At 39.4% G+C, this 24,227-nt stretch overlaps 1 protein-coding gene across 1 annotated transcript in view; it reads left to right on the top strand.

Moving 5' to 3' along the window:
- Positions 1-24,227, top strand: part of LOC144216133 (phospholipid-transporting ATPase IB-like) — a 194,503-nt gene that overhangs the window by 65,884 nt on the left and 104,392 nt on the right. Inside the window, exons 18-22 of the mRNA XM_077745421.1 lie at positions 150-232; positions 1,609-1,658; positions 3,908-3,977; positions 9,695-9,779; positions 12,017-12,156. Coding sequence (XP_077601547.1) covers positions 150-232; positions 1,609-1,658; positions 3,908-3,977; positions 9,695-9,779; positions 12,017-12,156 — 428 coding nt within the window. The remainder of the gene's footprint in view (positions 1-149; positions 233-1,608; positions 1,659-3,907; positions 3,978-9,694; positions 9,780-12,016; positions 12,157-24,227) is intronic.

Raw genomic sequence — 24,227 nt, forward strand, 5'->3', positions numbered from 1 at the left:
GAATTGGAAAAAAAAAAAAAAAAAAAAAAAAGCCAAGTTAAAAAAAATGTCATGGTATTTTAGTGCTGGAGAATGGAAATCTGTATTAAATTAAATTCAGTGTTAATATCTTCATTCAACCTCCACTAATACAGACTTTTTATTGGTAGATGAAGCAGCTTTAGTGAAAGGAGTGAAGAAATTTGGCTTTGTTTTTACTACAAGAACGCCATCCTCTGTCACCATAGAAGCTGTGAGTAGCATCTTATGTTCTCATGATGTACATGCCCCTTCCAGAAGGACACAGTAGAGTAGCTGAGTGGGGGAGCTCTGGGGTCACAATACCTGGGATTCCCACCTGGACCCACACCTTCCCAGCCCTGTTTCTCAAGTGTGTTCCTTAACTTCTGTGTCTACCCCAGTCTTTAAAAAAATTTTTTTTATTGTTTATTTATTGTTGAGAGAGAGAAACAGAGTGTGAGTCGGGAAGGGGCAGAGAGAGAGGGAGACATAGAACGCAAAGCAGGCTCCAGGCTCTGAGCTGTCAGCACAGAGCCCAACACGAGGCTCAAACTCATAGGCTGTGAGATCATGACCTGAGCTGAAGTCGGACGCTTAACTGACTGAGCCACCCAGCTTTCTTAGCATGCACGTCATAGGGTTCTTATGGGGACTAAGTGAGTTAATATATGTAAAGTAATCAGAATTAGTGCTTGGCACAGAGAAAGTGCTCAGAAAAAGTGAGCTATCCCAAAGAAAATCCTCAGAACCTCAAGAAATACACTACTGTTTTCTATGAAGAATTGAAATGAGTTCTGTTATTATATTGATGTATTCATTTTTTTATATATAATGTATATATCATATATATTTCTTGTTTTGTCTTGATGACCACTTACCACAAGCCTTTGATATTATGGAGAAGGATTGATGCAATGTAAACATGGTGGCCAACACACAAATTGTTTTTCTAGTAATAACGCAGTGGTTAGGGACATTTACTAGACGTTCAGTCCTTGGCAAAATGGACTGAGTGATTCAGCCTCATACCCATATAGTACCTGCCACATGGACCAGTCTCAAATTACTTGAAATTCTGCATTGCCTTATTGGTGAATTGATCATGGCTACGGGACGTCAAGAAGCTGTAACCAGAAAAATCTGGAAACGAGTTCAAATTTTATTGGCATAAAATTGTATAGCGTGCTCTCTCTTTCCATGTTTACCTCTTCAAATTATCTCAGGATAAAGGATTTCGTTCGAACTGTGTGATTTTATGAAAAGACTGATTGGTTTTTCTATTTCCATCTGTTGATGGTCTCATTTACTCCACACCCCCTGCAACATGAGAGTGTTGATAATGTGCTTCTTGTAGTGCTGACCTTATACTGAAAAGAAGTGTTTCAGCCTTACATCTGAGAAGCATTTTTGTAAATATTCTCCAGTTTGCAAACAGTGCTCTTGCCAGAAGAGGGCACCATCATTTCATCAAGTTTGTAAGGAAATTTCTATTTTGAAAAAGATTCGTAGTTGCAGGGTAGAGCTTGTTTCTGATTGGGAGAGTGAGCCTTTTTGCAAGGTGAGTACTTTTTCCCTCAGGTAAGAATATGTTGTCTTATCTTCCTGTAGATGGGACAGAACTTCACATTTGAAATTCTTAACATCCTGGAGTTTTCTAGGTAAGCCACCTTTTCATTTTGTTCATGTATTCCCCAGGACTCTTTCCGTGACTCTTCAGTTAGGATTTGGTAATCTGAAGCAAAGCTTTAACACAGAATCATGAAATTCTGGTTAGCTTCCACTAACCCTTAAATCTGAGCCTGGTGCTCACTTCTTTAGGCCTCATTAGGCCACATCCCCTTTTGTGGCTGAGAGGGCTTCCCACACCTCTCCTCAGTGCTCGTCAGGGTCAGATTGAGATTTTACATCTGGATTATTACTTATTGACCGTGTTGCCAACTAGACTCGATGTTCCAGGAAGTCATGGGTCCCCTTCTGTGGAGTGTGGTATCCAGTAAGTGCTCAATAGTTATTTGATGAACGGATGAATATTGGACATTGTTTTTACAAATAAACCCAAAACGATTTCTTTAAAAATAGACAGTGAAGTAATTCCTTTTTTTCCCCCAAAGGAGACCATGTGCATCTAGATCCTTCTCTCCTCTTAGACCTCAGAGGGCCTCCTGATCCAGTCACTCTGGGCTGGTCCCCAAAGCCTATTGTGAGGAGATTGGTGATGATTTTATTTTCATTGCACTGTTTTCAAGACTCACAGAGTCTCAGTCTCTTAGACCATCTCTGCATTTCTAATGCGGAATCTCAAAAATTAGAAATGCTAGAAAATTAGAAAAGGAATAATTTGTTCTTCCCAAAGCCAGGTGATTTTTAAAATTGATTTAAAGCCTTGTTGGCCAATGACCTCCTTTAAAATAAGCTTTGAACCTCAGAAAAGTTGTTGTTACCAACCTCTCTCGAGGAAAGCTCTTTGTAAAAACCATGTTACAAGAAGATGTATCTCAGTGCTGATTCTAGGTGTCCCTTTAGTAGCTGATGATCACTCCCTACCGGAGGTCTCATTTCCTGTCCTGAAGTATGAGCTCCTAGCTAGCTCACCCTGAAACGACTCCGTTGCCCTTAGTAGCGTTCTAACAGCTAAGTAGTTAAAGCAGTCGCCAGCCCCTGTCCCTCCTGAGACACCGTCTAGCTCACGTGCTCAGGGGCAGGGCTACTCACCTGGACCCCCCTTGGATTGCGCAGCACTCAGCATTGTGGGATATGAAGATTCTCTGAGAAGGTGCTGATTTGCGGGTGGTTTGTTTGGGTCTCTTGAAAAGCCATTTTAAGCCATGGAGCGACCCAAGGGTTAAGGTCAGGGAATGACAAGACAACGAAAAAGGGAAAAAAGTGATTTTGGCCAGTTTACTTTGGCAAGGTGTGGGATAAGGCAGAGAGGGGAGGTCTTCAAGCCCATTTGGGCTGCTGACTCGAATGGAAGCAATGAGTTTAAGTTCTGTCTACTTAAGTTAAGTCATAAAAAACAGAAAGAAAACAAAAAAATCCAGAGGTGGAGACAGAACTATCCATAAAAATAACTGGCACCTCTCAAGCCAGCAGTTTATTTATTTATTTATTTTAAAAAATTTTAACATTTATTCATTTTTGAGAGATGGAGAGAGACAGAGCATGAGTCGGGAAGGGCAGAGAGAGAGAGGGGGAGGCACAGAATCCAAATCAGGCTCCAGGCTCCACACTGTCAGCACAGAGCTTGATGTGGGGCTCAAACTCACGGAGCGCGAGATCATGACCTGAGCCGAAGTCGGACGCTTAACCAACTGAGCCACCCAGGCGCCCCTCAAGCCAGCAGTTTAATATCTCTGTGCAGCAGAGTGGGGACTGGAGGGTCTACTTGATAGAGATGTTTTGAGGCGTGAAAAATACACAACTGGGGTAGCTTTCCTATTTCCTCATCAGTCCTTAAGTGATTATATTATATACGCTGTATGTATGCATAACTTGTGTCTTATATGTACAGTGCATGATAAATACATGTTATATTACATATGTACTATATAATAAGATGTAGTAATAGTATGAAACATAATATATATTATACTTATTACAGTATGTAACGTAAAATATATATATATTTCTGCTAATGAATTTCCATGGAAGAAAAGGGTAAACTGAGAAACAGTAGTTGTAGAAGGTTGAGATTTATATTAGATCTCAGTTTAAAGAAATAGGTAAAGAAGAAAGAAATGGGGGCTGGCAAGAAACACATTGGCCTTTTCAACTAATGGTCAGCTGAGGACTCTGAGAATGAATGGTTATAACTGTGTGTGTGTGTGTGTGTGTATGCGCGTGTGCACATGCTCGCACCATGCACTGAGGAACACAGAAACTAATAATGCATTTCATATTGTCTTAGTAATAGAAAAAGGATGTCTATAATTGTCCGAACTCCTACAGGAAAGCTCCGGCTATACTGCAAAGGGGCTGTAAGTATCAGATTCATTATTCATATTAACTCCTTCCCTCTGTTTCAACAACTTGTAGAAAGCCTTTTACAACTTCGCAATATTTTAAATTTTTTAATGTCTATTTATTTTTGAGAGAGACAGAGACAAAATGGAAGTCAGTTAGGGGCAGAGATAGAGACACAGGATTCAAAACGGGCTCCAGGCTCCAAGCTGTCAGTACAGAGCCCAAGGCAGGGCTTCAACTCATGAACCGTGAGATCACGGCCTGAGCCGAAGTCAGACACCCAAGCGACTGAGCCACCCAGGCGCCCCTACTTCACAATGTTTTTTTAAAAGTTACTTTGTATCTGCTGTTGCCGTTGGTTGTTCAGTATCCAAGACTGAAAAGTCCGTTTTGAGGTAGCCCCCCAAGACTCAAGCCGTTGAAACTTATGGGAATTCACACCAAAGTGTTTATTGAGCTTTAATATCAGTGAAATGTTTGTTGTCACTCAGTGGTTCTGTTGAGAACTAATGAGCATATTGTTGATGCTGAGAATTTAGAGTAGGAATTTTGATCCTTGTTTCAAGCCCAAAGTGCTTAGATTTGGTGAATCTTAGGAAATGGCTTTACCTCTGTAAATCCTTTTTCTTTTTTAAGGCACATATATATTTGTTCACAGCCATAAGTACTTAAAAGAAAAACGGGTTTATTGAGGCAAAAGTGACATAAAATAAACTGCGCATTAAAGTGTGTAATTTGAAAAGTTTTGATACCAATCCACTTTCTGTCAACTAGATTCATTTGCATTCACTAAATTTTATATCAAGTTATATAGGATATATGGCTTATTGTCTGTCTTCCTTCACTCATAATTACTTCATTTTTACTTATGTATTTTCTTCCAAGATTTTATTTAAATTATAGTTAGTTAACATATAATGTAGTATTGGTTTTAGGAGTAGAATTTAGTGACTCATCACTTCTATACAAGTGCTCATCACAAGTGCCCTCCTTAATGCCCATCCTCCATCTAGTCCGTCTGCCACCTACCTCCCTCCATCAACCCTCACTTTGTTCTCTATCGTTAAGAGTCTCTTATGGTTTGTCTCCCTCTCTCCCCTTTCCCCTTCCTTCCCATATGTCCCTCTGTTTTGTTTCTTAAATTCCACATGAGTGAAATCATGTGGCAGTCTCTGACTTATTTCGCTTAGCGTGATACTTTCCAGTTCCATCCATGTCCTTGCAAATGGCAGGACTTTGTTCTTTTTGATGGCCAAGATTCCATTGTACATAGACCGCATTTTTTAAAATATTTTTTATTTATTTCTAGGAGAGAGAGAGAGACAGCGTGAGCAGGGGAGGGTCAGAGAGAGAGGGAGATACAGACTCTGAAATTGGCTCCAGGCTCTGAGCTGGCAGTCAGCACAGAGCCCGACGCGGGGGCTCGAACCCACGAACCGCAAGATCATGACCTAAGCGAAAGTTGGACGCTTAACCGACTAAGCCACCCAGGCGCCCCATAGACCGCATTTTTTAAATACAGTTTTTCAAATGTTTATTTTTGAGAGAGAGGGAGGGAGGGAGGGGCAGAAAGGGGGACAAAGGATCCAAAGTGAGTTCTGTGCTAACAGCAAAGAGCCTGATGCGGTCTTGAGCCCATGAACTGTGAGATCACCACCTGAGCCAAAGTCGGATGCTTAACTGACTGAGCCCCCCAGGCACCCCCGTACCACATCTTTATCCACTCATCAGTCGATGGACATTTGAGCTCAACATCCCTCATTATCAGGGAAATAGAAATCCAAACCACAGTGAGATACCACCTCACACCTGTCAGAGTGGCTAAAATTAAGAACTCAGGAAACAACAGATGTTGGCAAGGATGCGGAGAGGAGGGAACGCTTGCACTCTTGGTGGGAATGCGAACTGGTGCCGCTGTGCTGGGAAACCGCGTGGAGGTTCCTCCGACAGTTACATTTAGAACTACCATACAGCCCAGCAATTGCACTAACAGGTATTTACCCAAATGATACAAAAATATTGATTCAAAGAGGTATAAGCACCCCAATGTTTATAGCCACGCTATCAACAATAGTCACTCTTAATCATTTTAAGATCCACTAATTTTGTAGCTTATAATAGGGGAAGGGGCAGAGAGAGAGGGGGGGAGAGAGGGAATCCCAAGCAGGTTCCACACTGTCAGCACAGAGCCCAAAGCGGGGCTTGAACTCATGAAACTATGAGATCATGACCGGAGCTGAAGGCAAGAGCTGGGCGCTTAACCGACTAAGTGACCCAGGCGCCCCTATAGTTTAGGTTTTATACTGACTTCAGGGATCCATGTTGAGTAATTTTTGGATATGGTGTGAATGTCTAACTTCCCAGCAGCACTCATTAAAATGTTTACTCTTTCTTCACTTAATTGCCTTTACACTTTGGTCAAAAATGAACTGTTCATGGGGCACACCCAGGTGGCTCAGTCGGTTAAGCATCCGACTTTGGCTCAGGTCATGATCTCACAGCTCGTGGGTTGGAGCCCCATGTCGGGCTCTGTGCTGACAGCTCAGAGCCTGGAGCCTGTTTCCCATTCTGTGCCTCCTCCTCTCTCTGCCCCTTCCCTGCTCATGCTCTCTCTCTGGCTCAAAAAGAAATAAAACATTAACAAAAATTTTTTAATCAAAAAAACTGAACCGTTCGCATGTGTGTGGGCCTATTTCTGGACTTTATTTTCTTTCATTGTTATGTTGGTTATCTTTATACCAATACCACACTTTCTTGATTAAAGCACTTTATAATAAGCCTTAAAAATCAGATATCATTAATTTTCCAACTTTCTCCTTTTTCAAAATTGTTTTAAGTGTTCTGGAATCTTTGCATTTCCACGTGAGTTTTTTGTAGATACTTTTTATCATGTTAAGGGAATTTCCTCCTCTTCCTAGTTTGTTGAGATTTAAAAAACCAGTAATAGATGTTAAATTTTGTCAAATAGTTTTCCTGCATTGAGATACTAATATGATTTTTTGTTTTTAGCCTGTTAACATGGGAAGTTGTATTGAGTTGATTTTTAAGTGTTACACCTATCTTGTATTCTTGGGATAAACCCCACTTGGTCACGATATATTTTCCTCTTTATGTATAATTGGACTCAATTTCCTAAACTTTTATTTGCATTTTTTGCATCTGTTTTCAAAAGGGATAGTGATTTTTAATTTTCTTTTTTTGCAATGCAAAAATTTATTTGATTTTTAATGCTGGCCCTGGGAAATGAATGGGGAGTATTCTTCAGTTTTCTGGAAAAATGTGTGTAGAATTGGTATTATTTGTTCTTTAAATGTTTGCTAGAACTGAACAGAAAGCCATCTGGACCTGAGGGTAGGCTACCTAGTTATTGGTTTTATTGATCTTCCTGAAGAAAGTGCTTTCAGGTTTGATTTTTCTTCAATGTTTCTGTTTTCTATTTCATTAATTTCTACTCTTTATTATTCCCATTCTTTGCCTACTTGTGGTTTCATTTGCTCCTCTCTTTCTAGTTTCATTTTATTTTTTATTTTAGAGGGAGGGAGAGTGTGAGCAAGGGAGAGATGCAGAAGGGGAGAGAGAGAGAATCTTAAGCAGGCTCCCTGCTTCGTACGGAGCCCAATGTGGGGCTCAATTCCACCACCTGGGGACACGACCTGAGCCGACATCAAGAGTTGGACACTCAACTGACTGGGTCACCCAGATGCTCCAGTCTTTTTATAATTTCTTGAGGCCGAACTTGATTTGAGGCCTTTTTTTAAATACACACGTTTAGTCTTATACATCTCCTAATTATTCTGTTAGCAGCATGTCACAGATTTTGATGTGCTACAGTGTCATCTTCATTCATTCAAAATATTCTAAGTTTTGCTTTGATTTCATCTTTGACTCATGGGTTCTTTTGAAGTGTGTGTTTTTAAATATTTGGGCATTTGCCAGAGCTGCTATTTTAATTGATTTAGAACATAATTCCATTTTAGTGGACAACATACTTTATGTAACTTGAATCCTTTATTTTATTGGGACTTGTTTTATGGCTCATATTATGACCTACCTAATGTTAAATGTTTTCTATGCACATAAAAAGGCTGAGTATTCTGCTGTTTTGGGGGGTAAAATAGTTTCTAACTGTTAAGTTGGATGATACTGTCATTCAAATTTTTCATATCCTTGATGACTCTTTGTCAACTTGTTCTATCAATGATTGTAAAGGGGGACATTAAAATCCCCAGATATCATTGTGTGTGGATTTGTGATTTTCATCTTCAGGTTCTTTTAGTTTTTCCTGCATTGCATTTGCTTCTATTAGTTTAAGCTTCATTTTGAAGCTATGTCATTAGGTGTATAAACATTCAGGATTGCTAATTCCTCTTGATGAAATTGATGCTCTCGTCAGTGCAAAATGATTTTCCTTATCCCTGGCAATTTTTTTTTTACTCTGAATTCTCTGTTGTCTGGTTATAACATAACCATTGCAGACTTCTTTTGATTAGTGTTGCTGTGGTGTATCTTTTTCTTTCTTTTTATCCCATTTGTGTCTTTATATGTAAAGTATGATTCTTCTAGGAAGCATGTAATTGGTTTGTGTGTTTTTTATCCATCCTGAAAATCTCTGCCTTTTAACTGGATATTTAAACCACTTACATGTGTGTTTACTGATACAGCTAAGTTTAAACCATCATTTTGCCATTTATTTTCTATTTGTTCCAGTTCTTTTTTCCTTTATTCCAAGAATTACTTGAGTATTTTTTTGTTCCTATGTCTCTCCTTTTTAAAAATTTATTAGTTGCTTTAGGTCTTGGAGTGGGCATCTTTAATATATTACATTCTGTCTTGGAGTAATTATATACTATTTCACATATAGTATAAGAACCTTACAATTCTGTACTTCCATCTCTCTCCACCCAATCTTTGTACCCTTGTCTGACATTTTAATTTTATAAGTGTTATAAACTTCACACTATATTGTTATTAATTTTGCTCAAGCAATTATCCTTTTTAAATAAAATAAATAACAAGAAAATATTTTTTAAAATTTATTTCTGAGAGAGAGAGACACACACACACAGCATGAACAGGGGAGGGTCAGAGAGAGAGGAAGACACAGAATCTGAAACAGGCTCCAGGATCTGAGCTGTCAGCACAGAGCCCTATGCGGAGCTCAAACCGACGAACTGCGAGATCATGATCTGAGCCAAAGTTGGATGCTCAACTGAGTGAGCCTCCCAGATGCCCCAAGAAAAATATTGTGTGTGACACACACTCATGTCATTATCATTTTTGGTGCTCTTCGGACCCATGTTTCTATTCGCTATAATCTCCTGTCTGACAGATTCCCTTTACCATGTCTTATAGCATGCATCTGTTGGCAATAAGTTTTATCAGCCTGTTCATGTCTGGAAATTATTTTTATTTCCTCTTTATTTTCTCTTGCCCTCATTTTGAAGTACATTTTGCTGAATATAGGATTGTAGGTTGACAATTTTTTCTATCAGTTCTGTAAAGATTGTGCTTTACTGGCTTATCACTTGCATTGTCTCAGTGAAACATCTGTTATCTCTGTTTCTTTGTATGTAATGTCTCCTCTTTGGAATTGTGCCTTCCCTGGGACTGCTTGAGTTCCTTCACATCGATTATGTACATAACAATAAAATTATAATGCAGTACTTAGAATTTGGACTGCCAGGCTTAGGTAAAATGTTAGTCACAGGAACTTTTTTTTTTTTTTTAATAGGATACAGTGATTTATAAGAGACTTTCAGATGACTCTCTCTTTGTGAAGGAGACATTGGCCCATCTGGAATGTTTCGCCAAAGAAGGTAAGTGAACATTGTTTAGAATGTTGTTGCCTTTTGAAATGCTGTTCTGAAATATTGAAATTATAAACTGAATGTTTGTCACTGATGCTTGGCCCATAGGTGCAAGGGGAGCTCATTCACATATGTGACTTTGTAACGTCTTCTGTTTGGGCAAAAGTAAGCGGTTCTTCGGACACATGTTAAGACATTATTATTTTTCCTTCTTTGTTTCTCCATGTGTTTTATGCTTATGAGCAAACAGTAAAAAGTATATTCCAACTATGAAGTTCTTCCTTTATTCCAAAAGCAGTGCCTTCAGCGACATCTATTATCTGTTTCTATTTGTTGTGCTAGGAACTTGACCCATAATGGAGAAAAAGAGAGGCTTTTCTAGTATGTGTTGTGTATTTCAAAGTTAATTGTTTTGTGCCTATAACTCAGAGAGCAGACATAGTTGATGTTTTCCTGCCATCCTATTATCCTTTTGATTTTGACTTATCATCCGTCTCTTAAGAAATAAAATTTCAAGGGGTGTCTGAATGGCTCAGTTGGTTGAGCATCTGACTTTGGCTCAAGGACAGGATCTCACAGCTTGTGAGTTCGAGCTCCACATCGGGCTCTGTGCTGACAGCTCAGAGCCTGGAGCCTGCTTCAGATTCTGTGTCTCCCTCTCTCTCTGCCCCTCCCCCACTTGCCTTTTGTCTATTTCTCTCTCTCTCTCTCTCAAACATAAATAAACATTTAAAACATTTTTTAGGGGCGCCTGGGTGGCTTAGTCGGTTAAGCGTCTGACTTTCGCTTAGGTCATGATCTCGCGGTTCGTGGGTTCGAGCCCCGCGTCGGGCTCTGTGCTGACTGCCAGCTCAGAGCCTGGAGCCTATTTCAGAGTCTGTATCTCCCTCTCTCTCTGACCCTCCCCTGCTCACGCTGTGTCTCTCTCTCTCTCTCCTAGAAACAAATAAAAATATAAAAAAAACAAAACATTTTTTTATAGAAAACATAACATTTCATGAGTGAGTTTTGAATATGAGCAGTACTCACTAAAGGAGTAAAGCTAATACTACCCGGAAGCTGCATCCCATTTTATTCTTTTAGTTTATAAGCTTCTGCTTCCCACAGCTGTGTGTCCAGCCTGGAAGTGCTGGTATTTTGCAAGGCTGCACTTTGGGCCTTTGGCTGCCATCTTAAAACATATGGGCTGTAGGCAGTTTACAACAGGCAGAAGCACATGGGAACTATATTGTAATGGAGCTCAAAACAGAATAACAACTTCATAGGTTGTCTGTAGAGAGCTAATTTCTAGGGGATCCTCAGCTCTTTGGAAGATCGTTGGAAAACCTGTCCTCCAAATAGTTTTTCAGGGGTTAGCCTAAAATATTAGAGCACACTATGGTTTCTAAATTTTTTCCCAATAAGTCTTTGCAAAATGGGATTTAAATTAATATTCCGTTATTTTAACAACTACTTGGCTTGGGGAGCCTGGGTGGCTTAGTCGGTTAAGCGTCCGACTTTCGCTTAGGTCATGATCTCGCGGTTCGTGGGTTCGAGCCCCGCGTCGGGCTCTGTGCTGACTGCCAGCTCAGAGCCTGGAGCCTGTTTCAGTCTGTGACTCCCTCTCTCTCTGACCCTCCCCTGCTCACGCTGTCTCTCTCTTTCTCTCCTAGAAATAAATAAAACATTTAAAAACAAAAAAAACAAAAAAAACATAACTACTTGGCTTACTTTGAAATTGAAAAATGAACGCCTCATTCAGTTTTTCCTTCCGTCAACAACTAGTTATTATTTATTAAGTGCCGTGCACTGTTGTAAGCTTTCAGGACAGAAGTGAACAAAGCATACACTGCACCTGCCCAGAAGGAATTAGCCGATTATAGATAATGTCAGGAGGGTGATAATGCTATGGAGAAAATTGAAGCGGGCCAAGGGAGAACAGAGTGTGATGGCTGCTCTCTGTATAGGGTGAGTTAGGCAGAGACTGAAGGAAGGGAAGGGAGAGAGAACCACATGAAGTGTTCCAGGTCAAGGGCAGAGCCAAGTGCAAGTGTAGGGAAGTAAGAGGACGGGCAGGGCCAGGACAGAAAGCAGTGCGGAGGGGAGGAGACAGATCCGGAAGGAAGCCGGGGACAGGGCAGGTGGCGCCGTGTGGAGGACTTCACACTCCCGTGACCTCTAACACACTTTTGGATTTGTTTTCAAATTCTCTGCTCCTCCCCGATCACTGGTGGCTCGGTCAGGTTATATTCCATTCTTTCTTACAGGGCTGAGAACCCTCTGCATCGCCTATACAGATTTAACTGAGAAAGAATATCAACAGTGGTTGACGGAGTATAAAAAAGCAAGTACAGTTCTACAAGACAGAATGCAGAGTTTGGAAGAATGCTATGATAATATTGAAAAGGTAACATGCCCATGTGTATTCTACATGCCGAGTTAAATATTTGAAAATATGCGCTCCTCAGTGTTCTCGTGTCTTGATGTAATTTTAAAAACTCAGTTAAATTGGAGATTTTTTCTTCAAAAGTATAAATCTTATACTGAAAATTCATAAAATGTACCTTGTAAAATATTCAAAATATTCCTTTTCCAAATCATATCCTAATCACTTCAACTTTGTTATTGTTTTTTTTAAATAACTTTTCCCATTCCAAAAGAAACAGATGTTTTCTACAGAAAAATAAGCTAGAATAGTAAATAGTAATCATCTGTAATGTTGGGCTAATGACTAAGTTCTAGTGTGTAATCTCCCTGTCTCTTTCTTCGCATATGCATGTTGTACATGTGGCATTCCAGTGTAGGTATTTAACACACATACACAATCATTCCCATAAAAATTAAAAGTAAAAATCTCCCCCTCACCAGCCAAAAAATCTCCATCAAATTTTCCCCATGAAAATACTGCTTGAATCATGAACATTTTCTCTTTGCAATAAATGGGGGATATTTTTCCATATCACTGAATATTCTTCTGTTATTTTCTTAGATCAGTCCCTTGTATTTGGTTACATGGATGGAGTTACTTTCGTTGTGCTCCTCTCTGGTGGCTACTGTTCAGGGAGTCTCTTGCACCCGGGACCATTGAGTGTCACTCGAGGGTCGTTGTGAATTTGCTTGCTGTGGCCTCAGAGATTTTGTGGCTCCTGGGTCCACTTTTTTTTAAATTCATTAATTAATTTTTTTATTTACATCCAAGTTAGTTAGCATAGAGTACAGCAATGAGTTCAGGAGTAGATTCCTCACTGCCCCTCACCCGTTTAGCCCATCTCCCTCCCACACCCCCTCCAGTGACCCTCTGTTTGTTCTCCATAGTTAAGTGTCTCTTATGATTTGTCCCCCTCCCTGTTTTTACATTATTTTTGCTTCCCTTCCCTTATGTTCATCTGTTTTGTAGCTTAAAGTCCTCATATAACTGAAGTCATATGAGGTTTGTCTTTCTCTGACTGATTTCGCTAAGCATAATACCCTCTACTTCCATCCACGTAGTTGCAAATGGCAAGATTTCATTCTTTTTGATTGCTGAGTAATACTCCAGTGTATATAAATACCACATCTTCTTTATCTATTCATCCGTCGATGGACATTTGGGCTCTTTCCATACTTTGGCTATTATCGATGGCGCTGCTATAAACATTGGGGCACATGTGCCCCTTTGAAACAGCACACCTGTGTTCCTGAGTCCATTCTTAGTTTCTTGACTTGGGTTCTTTTGTCATTTCGTTCCATGAACTCTGCATGTCATTCCTGCAGGAGCACCACCAGAGCGGATTTAGACTCGGGAGAATGGGGTTTCTTGACATCATCGGGTCCATCGTTTTTTCAAAGTCGTATGTTGAAAGATTAGGAACCTAACCTGCCTTCACACCAGGTGCATGAATGTGCTGCAGTAGCCCTCGTGGGTGATTACTCTGCATCTGTTGACAGCACAGCAAAGGGACTAAATGATTTACGGAAACTTCCTCTTCCTTATGTTCCCAGCCAAGTCATCTGTTGCTCCCAGTCACTGGGAAGAGATGTTGAAAATTGGCCTCTGGAATTTGAAAGACTGTACAAGTATTACTATGCTATTCTTTTTCAGTCAAACTGATATGTTTTATATTTTAGTCTTAAGTTTCAATCTGGAAGTCATAAGTAGGAAAAGAGTAAGGGAGTCATAGGATGAGAAAAAGAGCAAGTATGTTTGCCTTTCCCAGGTTATGTGAGGTGGGCGGCAAGGTCAGGGAGTGGGGCGGCCGCAGGCTGACTGACTCGCTCGTGTTATCAGGTGCGTCTTTAGCTCAGCCTCCAGCATGTACACAGTGCCTGGCAAACCGTTGGTGTTTAGAACGTGTTAGCTGGATAGATGAGTGAAATATTAGGGGTTGAATATTTTAGGCTTCTCTGCTTCCAAGGAAGGTAGGTAACTGTGTAATTGGTAGGGCATGGTGTTGACTACTTGGTATTCTTTTCCTTAAACTTCAAAGGTTGGTAATATATGGTAAGAGGGCTATCATGGGCCGGTTTTTCCCATCTGGTCTTGCTGGGTTTTGACCTGGGTGAGCGCCATATTACATTTTAAAGACTGCCTGTATACCCGTTGCTAGCAACAAGCTGGATAAAGTACTTGGAAAGTCTAAACGGAAACCTAATCAGTTTTAGACGCTTTAACAAAGCACTATGGTACTATTTAACAAAATACTGAATTTTCTCTCCATGACTTTGTGTTTAAAAAGTGCAGGAGTCTGGGGGCGCCTGGGTGGCTCAGTTGGTTAAGTGTCCAACTTTGGCTCAGGTCATGATCTTGTGGCTCGCGAGTTTGCAACCCACGTCGAGCTCTATGCTGACAGCTCAAAGCCTGTGGCCTGCTTCAGAAAATGTGTCTCTCTCTCTGTCTCTCTGTCTCTCTCTCTCAAATAAACATTAAAAAAAGAAAGAATCTAAGAAGTACAGGAGTCAAAAGAACTCAATGTCCCTGTTAGTGTGACTAGGATGTCTCTGTAGCCCGAGTCATTATGCAAATGACAGGCTCTGTGATGCTAAAATCACACTGAAAATTGTCAGATATGTTCATTCGTGTCTTACTACCATCCCTTCTTTCACCCACAGGATGTTTTCCAGTTCATGCAGGAGCGATAAGCTCCTGGGGATTGAGTCACGTGGGCCAAACTTCTAGGGGGCTGGGGGCTGCATTTTGCTGTTCCTTACATCTCTGTCAGGGGACACCTGTCTGGGGAATGAGGTACCCCACTGAAGGGTACTCTGTGACAAATGGAACACAGCAGGGGGCCAGTGATACAGGAGAGGATTGTTAAGTGCACATAGGCTTTGATCAGAGGGAATTGATTCTTGACTTCAATTTATTCTTTTTATTTTTTTAAATATAATTTATTGTCAAATTGGCTTCCATATAACACCCAGTGCTCATCCCAACAAGTGCCCTCCTCAATGCCCATCAACCCCTTCCCCTCTCCCCCACCCCCATCAGCCCTCAGTTTGTGCTCTGTATTTAAGAGTCTCTTGTGGTTTGCCTCCCTCCCTCTCTGTTTGTAACTTTTCTTTCCCCCTTCCCTTCCTCCATGGTCTTCTGTTAATTTTCTCAAAATCTACGCATGAGTGAAAACATATCTGTCTTTCTCTGACTGACTTATTTCACTAAGCATAATACCTTCCAGTTCCGTCCACATTGCTGCAAATGGCAGGATTTCATTCTTTCTCATTGCCATGTAGTATTCCATTGTATATATAAACCACATCTTCCTGATCCATTGGTCAGTTGATGGACACTTATGCTCTTTCCATAATTTGGCCATTGTTGAAAGTGCTGCTGTGAGCATTGGGGTACGTGTGCCCCTAGGCATCAGCACTCCTGTGTCCCATGGGTAAATTCCTAGCAGTGCTGGGTCATAGGGGAGTTCTACTGTTCATTTCTTGGGGAACCTCCACACTGTTTTCCAGAGTGGCTGCACCAATTTACATTCCCACCAACAGTGTAGGAGGGTGCCCGTTTCTCCACATCCTCGCCAGCATCTGTAGTTTCTTGATTTGTTCATTTTAGCCACTCTAACTGGCGTGAGGTGGTATCTCAATGTGGCTTTGATTTGTATCTCCCTGATGATGAGTGACGTTAAGAATCATTTCATGTGTCTGTTGGCCATCTGGATGTCTTCTTCTCATTTCTTCACTGGATTATTTGTGTTTTTTTGGGTGTGGAGTTTGAGGAGTTCCTTATAGATTTTGGATACTAGCCCTTTATCTGATATGTTATTTGCAACTATCTTTTCCCATTCTGTCAGTTGCCTATTAGTTTTGTTGATTGTGTCCTTTGCAGTACAGAAGCTTTTTTTTTTTTTAAATATTTTTATTTATTTCTAGGAGAGAGAGAGANGGCGCCCCAGTGCAGAAGCTTTTTATCTTGATGAGGTGGCAATCATTCATTTTTGCTTTTAATTCCCTTGTCTTTGGTGATGTGTCGAGTAAGAAATTGCTGCAGCTGTGGTCAAAGAGGTTGTTTCCTATTTTCTCCTCCAGAGTCTCACATTCAGGTCCTTTATTCATTTTGAGTTTATTTTTCTGTGTGGTGTGAGAAAGTGATCTAGTTTCATTCTCCTGCATGTTGCTGTCCAGTTCTCCCAGCACCATGTGCTAAAGAGACTGTCTTTTCTCCGTTGGATACCCTTTCCTGCTTTGTCAAAGATTAGTTGGCCATACATTTGGGGGTCCAATTCTGGGTTCTCTATTCTATTCCATTGGTTTATGTGTCTGTTTTTATGTCAATATCATACTGTCTTGATGATTGATTACAGCTTTGTAATAGAGGCTAAAGTCTGGGATTCTGATGCCTCCCACTTTGGTTTTCTTCTTCAAAATTACTTTGGCTATTCAGGGTCTTTTGTTGTTCCATACAAATTTTAGGATTGTTCATTCTAGCTTTGAGAAGTATGCTGGTGCAATTTTGATTGGAATTGCGTTGAATGTGTAGATTGCTTTGGGTAGTATTGACATTTTAACAGTATTTATTCTTCCAACTAGTGAGCATGTTTTTCCATTTTCTTATGTCTTCTTCAATTTCCTTCATAAGCGTTCTATAGTTTCAACATACAGGTCTTTTACATCTTTTTTTTTTTTTTTTTTTTTTTTTTTAATCAGTGTCCTCAATTCTAGTTTTCCCGGCTTGGAACAAGTATATGCCACCTAGAAAAACTCATTGTTGGGGCGCCTGGGTGGCTTAGTCAGTTGGGCCTCTGGCTTAGGCTCAGGTTATGATCTCATAGTTCATGAGTTCAAGCCCCACATTGAGCTCTGTGCCTACAGCTCAGAACCTGGAGCCTGCTTCAGATTCAGTGNTTAAATTAAAAAAAAAAAAGAAAAGCTCATTGTCTTTTGTCCTTCAGTTGTCTTTCTTCTTATTTTGTATTAGCCACAAGAGTGTCTAATCTTCTGCCTGGGGACTTGTGTTAATTTTATGGTTCCAGCTGATATTGTATTAATTAGTTATATGGCTACTCTCTACAGACTTTGGTAACTACTGGAATATAACACCAAAGACATGTCAGGGTCAACGAGTTCTGTGAAACTGGTTCTTGTAGATAATCCCATGTACATTGCTATGATCCTCCTTGTTCAGTGATCGGGAGGGATTTTCTGATCTTCCTAGCTCTTGAGGCCAAGTAGCACTTCTTTGCTTCTTGAATATTTTTCCTTTGGACACTCATAAGATATAAGCTTGTTTCCCGTTGGGTAAGAGTAAGAGAGACGGTCTCTACTTTTGTATCAATAGTCGTTAAGTACATCACAACTTAGACCATAACTGCTAAAGTAATGAATTTTCATGTTGCCAGGATCACTCAATTGGTAGAATATGAATCTGACATATTGGCTGATTGAGTTAGACTTGATTCTGAGGTTCTCTGGCCTCAAAGTTCTTTTGAAGCATTCCTTTTTTTTTAATACAACAGCTTTATTGAGATATAATTCACATACCATACAATTCCCCCATTTAACATATACAATCTACAGTTTTTNTATTTTATATATAGATATAATATATATTATAATATATATAATTATATATATATGTAATTCAATAGAATTGTGCAACCATCACCATAATGAACACAGAATATTTTCAACATCCTTCTCAATCCATATATCCATTAGTATTCACTCACTGTTCCTCTCCTACTTTCTCCCCCAACCCCATGTGGGCACTAATTTACTTTTAGTTTGTATAGATTCCCCTCCTCTGGATATTTCATATAAATGGAATCATTAAATATTAGTGACTTACTTCTTACACTTAGCTTAATGTTCTTAGGATTTATCCATATTGTAACATGTACCAGGGTATCATTCATTTTCAGTGCCAAATACTATTCCACTGTGTAGATATACAATTGTTTATCCATTGTTCTGTCGAAGAACATTTGGGTTGTTTCCACTTGGCTGCTGTGAATAATGCTTCTGTAAGCACTCATGGAAGTTTTATTGCGGGCATTCTTTATTTCCTGAATATACCTGAGAATGAAATTGCTGGGGCATAGGGCGACCCCATGTAACCACTTGAGAAGCTGCCAGACTAGTTTTCCAAAGTGGCTGCACCATTCTACGTTCCTACCACCAGTGTATGAGGGTTCCGATGTTTTCACATACTTGGCCAACACTTGGTACTATCTGTAACTTGTTACGGCCACCTTACTGGGTATGAAGCAGCATCTCATTGTGATTTTTAATTACACTTCTTTAATGATGTTGAGCATCTTTTCATGTGTTTCTGGATTATTTGTGTATCTTCTTCGGAGAAATGTTCTATTCAAATCCTTTGGCCATTTTCAAATTAATATATTATTTTTTTATAGTTCTAGAGTAGTTTTATATTTACAGAAACAATGAGCCAAGAAAGTATAGACAGTTCACATATATTCCTCTACCCCTTGCTCAGTTTCCTCTGTGATTAACATTTTACGTTAGTCTGGTACATTGGTTACAACTGATGAACCAATATTGATACATTATTAACTAAACTCCATGTTTTACACTAGAGTTCACTCTTGTTGAACATTTCTAGGGTTTTGACAAATGCATGTCACTATCCAGTATTGCGGTGTCGTATAGAATAGCTTCAGTGCTCTACAGATCTCCTGTGCTCACCCATTCATTCTTCCCTCCTTCCTCCTCAACTGCCAGCAACCACTGACCTATTTTTTTTTTTTATCTACTCTATAGTTTTGCCTTTTCCAGGAATACATGTAGTTGTAATCATAAGTGTGTGGCCTTTTCTGATTAGCTGCGTTTGCGTAAGAATCTGCATTTAAATTCTTTCATGTCCTTTAATGACTATAGTGCATTTCTTTTTATTTTTTGAATAATATTCTACTGTGTGGATGTACCACAGTTTATCCATTCACCTACTGAAAGGCATCTTGGTTTGCTTCCAAGTTCTGGGAATTATGAATAAAGCTGCTACAAATATTCAAGACTATTTTTTTTGTGTGTGTGGTGGATATAAGTCTTCATTAGCATAAATACCAAGAGGCATGATTGCCCGAACATGGGGTAAGACTATGTTTAGCTTTATAAAAACTGCCAAACTGTCTTCCAAAATGGCTGTGCATTCCCACAAGCAACAAATAAGAATTCTCATTCCTCCACATCATTGCCAGCATTTGGTGTTGTCAGTGTTCTCGATTGTGGGCATTCTGATGGGTGTGAGGTGGTACCTCACTGTTGGTTTAGTGTGCATTTCTCTGATGATACATGATCTTTTCATAGGCTTAGTGACAACTGTGTATCTTCTTTGTGAAATGTCTGCTTAGACCTTTTGCCCACTTTTTAACTAGATTGTTTATTTTCTTACTGTTGCGTTTTAAGCGTTCGTTGTGTATTTGGTTACAAGTCCTTTATCAGATATGTGTTTTAAAAGTATTTTTTTCCCTGTTTGTAGATTGTCTTCTTATTATCTTACTAGTCAATTTCACAGAACGTGTGTTTTTTTGAGAGAGAGAAGGTGCAAGTGAGTGAGGGGCAGAGAGAGAGGGAGAGATAGAATCCCACAATGAGCAGAGAGAGAGAGAGAGAAGGGGGCTCACTTGAAGTGGGGCTCATTTTTACTCCAAGCAGGGGTTGAGCTCACCTGAAGCAGGCTCGAGCTCACCTGCTGTAGGACTCAAACTCACCAACCGTGAGATCTTGACCTGAGCTGAAGATAGATGCTTAACTGACTGAACCACCCAAGCGCCTGTCACAGAACATGTTTTTAATCTTAATAAAGTCTAAATATTTTTTTCTTTCGTGAATCCTGCTTTTGGTATCAAAAAAACAAACAAACCCAGCAACAAACCCAAAATTGATTCAGTTCTCTCCTTTTGTCTCTAGAAGTTTTATAGTTTTGCATTTTACATTTAGGTCTATGATCCATAGACCTAATTGCCTTTGTTCCTTTGTCAAAGATTAGTTGACTGTATTTGCGTGGGTCTCTTTCTGGGCTTTCTGTTTTGTTCCAATGACCTATTTGTCCACACTTTCAGCAGTGCCGCACTATCTTGATTACCGTAGCTTTATAGTAACTCTTAAAATTGAGTAGTTTCAGCCCCCTGACTTTGTTCTTCTTCAATATTATCTTGGCTGATCAAAGGCTTTGGTCTTTCAATAAAAACTTTAGAATCCGTTTGTTGATATCCACAAAATAAGTCTCTGTGATTGAGATAGAGATCACATTGAGTATACATAGCAAGTTGAAAAGAACCAACATCATAACAGTACTGACCATGAACCATGGGTCTTCCTAACCATGAACGTGATATATCTTCCCATTCACTTAGGTCTTCTCTGATTTCTTTCAACAGAGTTTTGTAGTTTTCTTCATATACATCTTGTAAATCTTCTGTTAGATTTATACTTATATACATCCTTTTGATCCTAAAGTAAATGGTATTGTTTTTTAATTTCAAATTCCAATTATTCATTGACTTTTGTATGCTAACCACATATCCTATAACATTGCTATAATCACTCATTAGTCCCATTTGTTGATTCTTAAGAATTTTCTACATAAACAATCGTGTCATCTGCAAATAAAGCCATTCTTATTTCTTCTTTCCCAGTCTTTTTACCTTTCATTTCCTTGTACTAGTAAGGACTTCCAGTATGATGTTGAATAGGAGTGGTAAGAGGGACATCCTTACCTCGTTCCCTGTCTTAAGGAGGGAGAGCATCTAGTTTCTTACTATTAAATATAATATTGGCTGTAGATTTTTTAGTAGATGTTCTTTATTAAGTTGAGGAAGTTTCCCCCTGTTCCAGGTTTGCTGGGAGGTTTTTTTTTTTTTTAATGTTTATTTGTTTTGAGAGAGAGTGAGCACCCAAGCAGGGGAGGGACAGAGAGAGAAGGAGTCACAGAATTCAAAGTTGGCTCCAGGCTGAGCTGTCAGCACAGAGCCTGACATGGGGCTCAAACTCATGAACCGGGAGATCATGACCTGAGTGAAGTCAGTTGCTTAACTGACTGAGCCAGCCAGGCACCCCGCTGCGAGATTTTTAAAAATCATTTGTGAGTGTTAGATTCCACAAATTTTGATGTTACTTCATCATTTTATTTTAGTTCATCTTTTTTTAAAAAAAATTTTTTAATGTTTTATGTATTTCTGAGAGAGAGACAGCATGAGCAGGGAAAGGTCAGAGAGAGAGAGCGAGACAGAATCTGAAACAGTCTCGCGGCTCTGAGCTGTCAGCACAGAGCCTGACGAGGGGCTCAAACCCACAAACCATGAGATCATGACCTGAGCCAAAGTCGGATGCTTAACCAACTGAGCCACCCAGGCGTCCCTTAGTTCATCTTTTAAAATTTCTCTTGAGACTGCATGTTTGATTTATGTGTTTTTAGAAGTGTTTTTGCTTAATCTCCAAATATTTGGAGGCTATTCTGCTATTAGTGATTTTTAATTTAATTCCATTGTGGTCTGATAGCACACTTTGATAATTCCTATTTTTCAAACAACATGTGCTTTATGGCCCAAGACAACATGGTCTGTCTTGGTGAGTGGTTCATGTAAGCTTGAGAAGAGAGTGTATTCTGCTATTGTTGAGTGGGTATTCTTTCTATGTCCGTTAGATGCAATGAATGGACAGCTCTATTCTGTTCAATTATATCCTTACTGATTTTCTTCTGCCGGGTCTGTTGGTTACTGACAGAGAAGTGCTGGAGTCTCTCCATGGAATAGTACATTAATATGTTTCTTTGCGTGTGTGTTTTTCTTTTTTGCAGCTCCATGAGTTCTTGTCTAATATATTTTGATGCTCTATTGTTGGGTTCACTAAGGATTATTATGTCTTCTGAGAGAACTAACTCCTTTACTATGTAATGCCTCTTTTTTATTCCTGTTACTTTTTCTTGCTCTGAGGTCAGCTTTGTCTGAAATGAATGTAGCTGTTAATGCTATTAGTGGTAGCATGGTGTACCTTTCTCCATCCCTTTCTTTTTAACCTATTTGTGTCTTCATATTTAATGTGGGTTTCTTACCGACAGCATAGAGTTGTCTTATTTTTTTAATACATTCACACAGTGTCTCTCTTTTAATTGATATATTTAGATCATACACTTTTACAGTGATTACTAGTTTAATATCTTTCACATTTGTAAGGATTTTCTATGCTTTTCTTTCTTATGCTTTTTCCTTATCGTCTACTCCTTTTTCTGCCTTCTCTGGTTTTAACTGATCTACTTTCTCTCCTTTCTTGGCATTTCAATTATACTTCTTTTAGAAATGTTTTTCGTGTTTCACACTTTATGTTTACAACTAAATTGTCCACTTTCACATAATATTATACCATGTCATGGACAGGGCAGGTCTCTTGTAACCATGTTTCCAATTCTTCCATCCCATCTCTTATGTATGCTGTCATACATTGCATTTATCCATAACCCATAATCACCTAATACATTGTTTATCCATAACCCATAATCACATTGTTGCTGTTATATTTTGAACAAACTATATCTGTTAAACCAACAAGTAGGAAAATAAAAGATCTTTTTTCACCTTTATTTATCCCTTCTTTAATGTTATTCCTTTATGTATATCTGAGTTTTGACCTACATTATTTTCCTTCTTTATGAAGAACTTTTCACATTTCTTGAAAGGCAAGGGCGTGAGCAACAAACTTCCTCGATTTGTGTTTGTCTGAGAAAGCATTTCTCCTTTACATTTGAAGAATAATTTCATTGGACACAGGATTCTAGCTTGGTGTGTGTTTTTTCTTTTAACACTTTCAGTATGTCATTCCACGATGTTCTTGCTTTCATGGTTTAGAAAGAGAAGCCCAATGTAGTTTCAGCTCTTGTTCCTGTAGNCTTTTGAAAAGAGTCTGCATATGAAATGCCTAGGTGTAGATTTTTGGTATTTATCATGATTGGTGTCCTCTGAGCTCTGGGACTAAGATTTGATGTCTGTCATTAATTTTGGAAAACTCTTACTGATAATTCAAGAATTTTCTGTTCCTTTTTCTCTTCTACTTCTGATAATTCCATTACATGTATGTTATACCTTTTACAACTGCCTCTCAATTCTTGGTGTTCTATTTTGTGGCTTTCATTCTTTTATCTCTTTGTTTTTCAGTTTGGGAAGTTTTTACTGACATATCTTCACGTTCACTAATTCTTCCCTTGGGGGGTGTTCAGAAAACCGATGAGGCATTCCTCATTGTTCTTACAGTGGTTTTTATTGCAAATATTTCCTTTTGATTCTTTCTTAGAGTTTCTCTCTCTCTGCTTACATTAGCTGTCTGTTCTTGCATGCTGTTCACTTTTACCATTAGATCCTTAGCATATTAATCATAGTCATTTCTGGTAACCCCCAAACTCTGTCATATCTGAGTCTGGTTCTGATGCTTGCTCTGTCTGTTCAGACTGTGATTTCTGTCTTGAGCTTCCCTTTAATTTTTTTGTTGAAAGTCCTACATGATGTGGATAAAAGGAATGAGGCAAACAGGCTTTTTGGGTGAGGTTTTATGTTTCTCCAACTAGAAGTTAGGCTGTGTTTACTGTTTGCTAGAGCTGTGGTTTCAAAGGCTAAAATTGCATCTAGTGTCCTTGTTTTTGTCTTCCCTGCTGACTTTGGGTTTCCCTAGAGACTCCTTCTTAAATCGGGTCTGAGCCTTGCACATCTTTCATCAGCAATAGCCCATATTCATTTAGGAGACAGACTGATGTGGTAAGGTGAGAGAGAGGAGAATTGTTCTATAGTCCCATGATTATATCTCAGTCTTCTGTGTGCCTGTGTTGTGTATTTCTATTCCCCCACATCAAAAACTAGAAGGAACTAGAGATGAGCATTCCCCTTGCCTCAGATTGATAGGCTCTGATAAGCCCAAGTTGATATGTCTCTGATAAGGTAGGTTCCTTTCAGTACAGGCCCTTGTGAGGAGAACAGAATAACCTGGGAGTATTTCACAATGTTTACTTTCCCCCTCCTCTTGCCATAATCAGGAAGGGATCCCTTTCAT

This window comes from Crocuta crocuta, unplaced genomic scaffold, assembly GCF_008692635.1.
Source record: "Crocuta crocuta isolate KB4526 unplaced genomic scaffold, BGI_CrCroc_1.0 scaffold258, whole genome shotgun sequence".
Classification (NCBI taxonomy): Eukaryota; Metazoa; Chordata; class Mammalia; order Carnivora; family Hyaenidae; genus Crocuta; species Crocuta crocuta.